The sequence below is a fragment of the Mirounga leonina genome, unplaced genomic scaffold, assembly GCF_011800145.1.
Source record: "Mirounga leonina isolate KUSES-001 unplaced genomic scaffold, KU_Mleo_1.0 Mir_125, whole genome shotgun sequence".
Taxonomy (NCBI): domain Eukaryota; kingdom Metazoa; phylum Chordata; class Mammalia; order Carnivora; family Phocidae; genus Mirounga; species Mirounga leonina.
In genome coordinates, this window is record NW_023270305.1 from 30,406,218 (window position 1) to 30,413,457 (window position 7,240).

General features: G+C 40.3%; 1 protein-coding gene across 1 annotated transcript in view; it reads left to right on the forward strand.

The window, feature by feature from the left end:
• Positions 1-1,330: 1,330 nt before the first annotated feature.
• Positions 1,331-7,240, forward strand: part of LOC118007529 (immunoglobulin kappa light chain-like) — a 57,487-nt gene continuing 51,577 nt past the window's right edge. Inside the window, exon 1 of the mRNA XM_035000543.1 lies at positions 1,331-1,379. Coding sequence (XP_034856434.1) covers positions 1,331-1,379 — 49 coding nt within the window. The remainder of the gene's footprint in view (positions 1,380-7,240) is intronic.

Consider the following 7,240-nt stretch of genomic DNA (forward strand, 5'->3'; position numbering starts at 1 on the left):
AATCTCCCTTAATCCATAATAGATGTTTATGTACTGACATTGTATGCAGACACCTTGTTAAGTTATTTCTAGGGGTTTATTTGCAGATTCTCTAAGAATTTATGTACACATTTTATTATCAACAAATAAAGATATTTTGCTTCTTCCTTTCTTTATTTTGTAAATTTCTCTTTTTTCTTCCTGTGTTTTTTCCCCCCCTTATTGCACTGTCTAGGACCTGTAGCATAATTTTGGATAGAAGTGGTGATAGTGGACATTTCAGTCTTTTTAACAATGTAAGGAGTAAAATATTCAATAATTTACCACCGAGTATGATGTTTGCTGTAGGATAGTGATAGACACTTTATGAGAATAAGGTGTTTTTCCATTATTTGTGGCTTGCTGAGAATTTTATCATAAACAGCTTTTTGAGTTTTTTGAAATGATTTTTCAGCTACTACTGAGGTCACTTAAGCAACAAAGAAAAGATCTGTCTTCAAGATAAATTCCTTTTTGGGCGTCTGGGTGGCTCAATCGTTAAGCGTCTGCCTTCGGCTCAGGTCATGATCCCAGGGTCCGCATCAGGCTCCCCGCTGAGCAGGAAGCTTGCTTCTCCCTCTCCTACTCTCCCTGCTTGTGGTCCCTCTCTTGCTATATTTCTCTCTGTCAAATAAATAAATAAAATCTTCTTTTAAAAAAAGATGAATTCCTTTTTTTTAAAAAGATATCATTTGTTTATCTTAGAGAGAGAGAGAGAGCGAGCACAGCAGCAGGGAGAGGCAGAGGGAGAGGAAGAAGCAGACTCCCTACTGAGCATGGAACCCAGTGTAGGGCTCCATCCCAGGACCCTGGGATCATGACCTGAGCCGAAGGCAGATGCTTAACCAACTGAGCCACCCAGGTGCGCCTGGAAAATAAATTTCTGATCACCTCCTCAATCCAACCTAATCCAATGATGCACTAAGGAAGATGTCCATGCACATTGGGAATGGAAAGTAAGTAATAGGACCACCAGCTCTCTTTTGTTTCCAACATTCTTGTGCCAAACACCATCTCGCTGAATCTAGGTGAATAATGAGGTGGGAGGACATAGGAAGCAAATGTTGTGAGCACAGGACAGAAACTCTTCCCTCAGGCTGAGCTCCAGGCATCTTCTGCCATGACCACCTGGGGATGGGTTACTGAAGTGCTGAGAAGAGGAGGCGAATGGTCTCTGTCGCTGGAAGCCCAGATGCTCCTCCCCAACTGTGTTGCATGTTCCTCCCAGCCCACCCTGCTGTCCAGAGCCCATATCAATACCTGGGTCAGTGCTCTGGGGGAGATCTGCCTCAGTTAGGGCACAGAGTGAACCATGGTAGTCCCAGCTCAGCTTCTCTGCCTCCTGTTACTCTGGCTCCCAGGTGAGAGGAACATGGGATGATTCTGCATGTTGGTGAAATCTTTGTACTATTTGGTCTTATCACTTGGCACCTTTGCTTAGCAAGCAAAATAATTAAAGCTTAAAATAGATGAACAAACCTGAAGACAGTGGTTAAGATGTTGATTACGTGGCTGACTTTTCTGTTTTATTTCCAATCTCAGATACCACTGGAGAAATCAAGATGACACAGTCTCCAGCCTCTGTCTTTGTCTCCAGGAGAAAAAGCCTCTCTCAGCTGCAGAGCCAGTCAGAGTGTTGGCAGCTCCTTAGCCTGGTACCAACAAAAACCTGGGCAGGTTCCCAGAGTCCTCTTGTATGGTGCATCCAACAGGGTTGTTGGCATCCCAGACTGGTTCAGTGGCAGTGAGTCTGCGACAGACTTCACGCTCTCCATCAGCAGCCTGGAGCACGAAGATGTTGCAGTTTATTACTATCAGCGGTATAATGACAGGTACGCACAGTGATTCAACATGAGACAAAACTTCTGTAAGGCCTCGATGATTACTTCATTTTACCAGGTGTTTCCTTTATAAGCAGCTGCTGTGGTGGTTCCTGTCTCAGCATCTCTGTTCTGTTTGGAAATACTGAGGTTCTGAAAACTAACTCCATGACAAGACTTGGACTCTGATTACTGGATTTTTCCTCAAACTTAGCTGCACCACCAGTTCATGAACAATTTCACCACCAATGCCTTCAGATCAGATTCATATAAATGGACACCTCTAAAGGTCCTGACCGGTGTAATAAGACAACCACATGGACAACAAAGAAAGATTGGAAGGGAAGAATGAAAACTACCGTAATTCACAGATGAAAGAATTCTACGCAGACAAAATTCAAAATAATTTATAAAGAAACTACTAGAAACAACAGGAGAAATAAGTCATCACTGGATTCAAAGTCAACATGCAAAGGTCAGTGTGGTTTATATATAAAGGAAATAAATGCTTAAAAATTAAAATTAGAAAACCCATTGTTTACAAGTGCCTCAAAAAATCCAGTATTTAGGAAAAATAACAAAATTATTAATAATTATTATTAACAGAATATTATTCAAAGAAAATAAAACCTGGGTAAATGGAAAGCCATATTATGTCCAAGGATTGAAAGTCTCAGTATTGGGAACATGTCAATTTTATCTTCCCTTCAGTCCAAATCTGTGTATTTGCTGGAAAATTCATGCCTCATAAATCTCCGGCCCAAGCAAGGGAGCTTTCCCCCCTCCCAGTCCCTGGCCATGATAAACACTCAACATTCTGTCTCGTGGAAGGGAGCCTGGAGCTGCTGGCTCACAGCCTGCTCTCTCCAGGAGTCCCTTGTATGAATATAAGCACCCTCTCAATTTGTCTTGGTATGTGGAGTCCGTCAGCCTCAAATTAATGCCTCTTAACTGGAAAAGGGGTCCATCTCACCTCCATGGAAAAAACCATAAAACATAAATATTGAAGGAAACAAGAAGGAAAGCCCACAGATGTGAGCCCCACTCTTCTTTCTTCGCTCTTCCTTGACTCATGAGCCGAGTCGGAAATAGGAACAGATGCTTAGAAGCAGAGTCTGGGATAAAGGAAAGGCTGAGAGGTCTCAGTGTTGAGCAAAGCTTCCAGCAATCTCACTCAGTCAGAAATGAAAATTAATCAAGGATGAAAGAGAAGGAAAGACTCTGACAAACTCCAAAGACTTCAGTTGGAATCCCAGCAGGGCTACCCCCCGGGGGGCTGGAAGAACTGGGAAAAGCCATAGTGCATCATCCACGCTAACCCCAGACTCAGGGACAGTGCAATCCTTGACTGGATGGAGGTCACATAGCATCCAATAGCACTTCAGGCTGCCAGAATCACATGTCATTTCTTTCTGCATGATAAAAATCATCCTAGAACCTAAAATCGCCACTAAAATGTTTCTCAACAAATATGTGTATAAATCTACATACATAGTAAGTATACAGAACACAGTCTGGTTTTCCATCAATAACTCCAGGAGGAAAATAAACACGCAACAGAAACAGACCGCCGCCCCCCCCCCCCCCCCGCCAAAGTTGCAGCTATTGGGTAATAGGATGTTAGAGGCTTAATGCATTCGCTGAAAGATTGAGAATTCTGACAGCCTGAAATGATTAAAAGTAACCAAACAGAAAGTCAAAAATAATAATCGAAATCAAGAACTCAACAGATGAATTTAACAGTAGATTTATCAAAGCTGAAAAGAGAAATAGTAAACAGGAAGATACATTGTAAGGTTGGAATATCAAATCAATGGAAAACATATAAAAGGTCATAAAAGGCAAGAGGATACACCAGGAAAAAAAAGTCCGATGTATTTATAACTGAAGTTCACAAAGCAGAGAGGAGAGTACAGGCGGAGACAAGATTCGAAGAGGTAGTGACTGAGGAAATTCCAAAATTGATCACAGATTGAAGGAATTCTGTGAGCCCTCAATAAGATAAATGTCCCTCCAAAATTATGCCGAGGCTCATCTTACCACCAGTGCTGAGAAAACACACACAAAATGGGGGAAGAGGAGAAAAACAGAAAGGATAAAGGTAATTCTTATAAAATAAGGTAAATTGTCTTTAAAAGAGCAACATTGAGAAAAATCACATAACTCTTAACATTGGATGCCAGGAGACAATAAAATAAAATATATTTTGAAGGTATAGGAAGAAAGTATCTGCCAATTTAGGATTCTATACAGGAATATCCTTTATAACAGAAGACAAAATAAATACATTTTACAAAAACAAACACATAGAAATTGAATCATCAGAAGACCAATATGAATAGAAATCCTACAAGGACTTTTGCAGGGAGAAGAAAAGTAAGTCCATACGTAAGTTCAGAGACTTAAAAAGGAGTGAAGAACAGTACAAAAGATAAATATGTGGGAAAGTCTACATAAATTTTGACTGTCTAAAATAATAATATCTTGTGGTATTTACACGGATGCAGAATTAAAATATATGTCCCGAGCGCCTGGGTGGCTCAGTCAGTTAGGCGACTGCCTTCGGCTCAGGTCATGATCCTGGAGTCCCAGGATCGAGTCCCGCATTGGGCTCCCTGCTCAGCAGGGAGTCTGCTTCTCCCTCTGACCCTCCCCCCTCTCATGTACTCTCTCTCTCATTCTCTCTCTCGCAAATAAATAAAATCTTAAATATATATATATATGTCCAATTAAAACATGGACACAAATGCTCAGAAGGCACAAGGTTATAATTTAGGTTAGCGTTTTTAAGATGCATGCATTTTCTGGAATGTGGTCAGGTACTAAGTCATATAAAGACAGGACAAGCCAAAGATACATGTCGTAACTGTCTAGGATACTCACAGTGTAAGAAAATAATACAAAATTCAAAAACGTATTTAGGACTAAAAGAACCAGTGCTGCGAGACCAGACACCAAATCAATAGCACATAAACTGGGATGGAAAAGACAACATAAAGATACATAAAATTGCCTGGCAAAATATTACACATTAAACCAAATCAAAAGACAATTGAAGACTACAGTAAACTATTTTTAATGTATTATTTATAAATAAAGCATCAATATTCTAAACCATAAGAACTTTCAAAAATGATTAGGGCAAAGCATCAAAATCTATGTAGGAACATGAAAAAAAGAACAAATGATTCCAAGAAAAGACATACAAACAGCTTTTAAGGATATACAGAATGTTCCATCTCACTAATTATTTGGAAAAGGCAAATCATAACTACTTTGAGATGGTATTTAAAATCTATCAGATTTGAGAAAATTAAGAACGTAAGAAGCATGTATTTAGACAAAGTTGTGGGGAAACAAACACTCTCATTTATAGCTCCTGCCTTTGGGAACTTATACTATATATTCAGAAAAGAATATGACAAAATTACATGTGTGTTAACCATTTGACCTACAATTTCATTTCTAGGAATTCCTGGAGATACACCTACAAGGTTATTCACTGCAGCACTGTTTGTAATTGTTTGCAAAATACTGTCAACAAACTAAACTCCCTTATATGAAAGTATGGTTGAAAAACCGATGGTCCATCCACACAATGGAGTACGTCTCATCTGTGAAAAGGAGGATTTCTATGAACTGATATGGAGTGACTTCGAGGATTTATTGTGAAATGAGAAAAGCAAAGTGCAAACAATTCTCTGTACTATCTTACATTCCTTATAAGGACGAAGGGGATGAAAATGAAACAAAACAAACAACAAAGAAAAATTCTGTGAGGATAAACCAGAGTGAGATCGTTGCCTACAGGGTGGTATGGCAATGAAATGGAAGGGACAGGGATGTGACATAGCTCTGAGCATAACATTTTTTTTCTTTTTCTCCCCCCCCCTTTTTTTTATTATGTTATGTTAATCACCATACATTACATCACATTTTTGCTTTTGCATATTTCTGACTTTGGGAATCATATTAACTGTACACACATTCAAAAACATAAATAAATGTTATCAACAAGGATGAGGGAAAATGCAGTTGTTTTCCTTGTTTTAGAGGGAAAACTCAGGGATCAGAGAGAATCTGTGTGAACACTGAGATGCTCTCCCAAGTGATCTGGTAGAATTTGGACACGCCATGCAGAAACCTGTTATAAACAATAGGAAGAAAATCTTTCTAAGAAAAAAGTTGGATGTGAACTGATTTAAAAATACAGGATTGTTATTTCGCAAATTGCCGGGCACACGATCTTCACATGGAAAGTAAGAACACTCATTCATTTTTCAGGCCAAACACTGTGAGAAATTATGGACTAGATAAAGGATTGAGAGAACATTGGGGAGGAAGTGAAACAGCCCAGTGATAAAGGGACATAAGCAAAGGACACTCACAAATCCCTGAATAATGCAGACTTCTTCCCTTTTGTGGAATCAGGGAGCAAATTAAGGCACAGAAGCACTACCCCCAGCCTCCCAAATGTATTGCATTCAATACAGTTTGAAGAAATCATTTGAATCTTCCCATACTTTTTGACTTAATCCTCTACCAATACCATGATGTACTTCGTTTAGAGAAAGATAGAAGAAGTTGTCCCCTGCCCCCATAGTCATCGGTGGGCACCACCTCCCGTGAGATGGCTTAACAGAATGAAGCTAAGATCTAATCCAAACTGAGAACTTGAAGATGAGTTTCGTGGGCAGCCATTATTCTGTGCTCTGAGAACATCCCAGGTGTGTGAGGGAGGGAAGGCCAGTGGGACAGACAAGAATGAAACCCACACCACAGGTTACAACCATAGAGGACAACAATAGTGTGGTTTAAGCACAGACTAGGTGAGTCACTGGGAACCCCAATCCTGACCACACAATAGGGACCCCATTGCTAATTAGAGAGTCTTGAGCACCAAAATCTTGAATGACCTCCACAGGGCTTGGGTCCCAGACATGGTGAGGAAAGACCAGTTCATAGAGCATTGATGTCAACTGAAAACTACATCTCACTATGTAATGTGCCCACACTCTTGCATGGTTCCTGGAAACTAATTATGATTTGTCACAGGCATCAAAAATAAAGCATGTTTGAAAATGTGCAAGAGAAAGTACACTGTACCCTGGAAAAGAGGCTCAGTTAAATAGTAAAAACCTCAGGGTGTCTCCCCACACATGGCCACAAGAGGGGGCACCTGCACAACAGTGATCCCAGAGAGGAATCTGGGTTTATGTGGTGCTAACGGCCCAGAGTCCAGACTAATTTTGGTCATCATCGTCATCATCGTCATCATCGTCGTCATCATCATCGTCATCATCATCGTCGTCATCATCATCATCGTCGTCATCATCGTCATCGTCGTCGTCATCATCGTCATCATCGTCATCATCGTCGTCATTGTCATCGTCATCATCGTC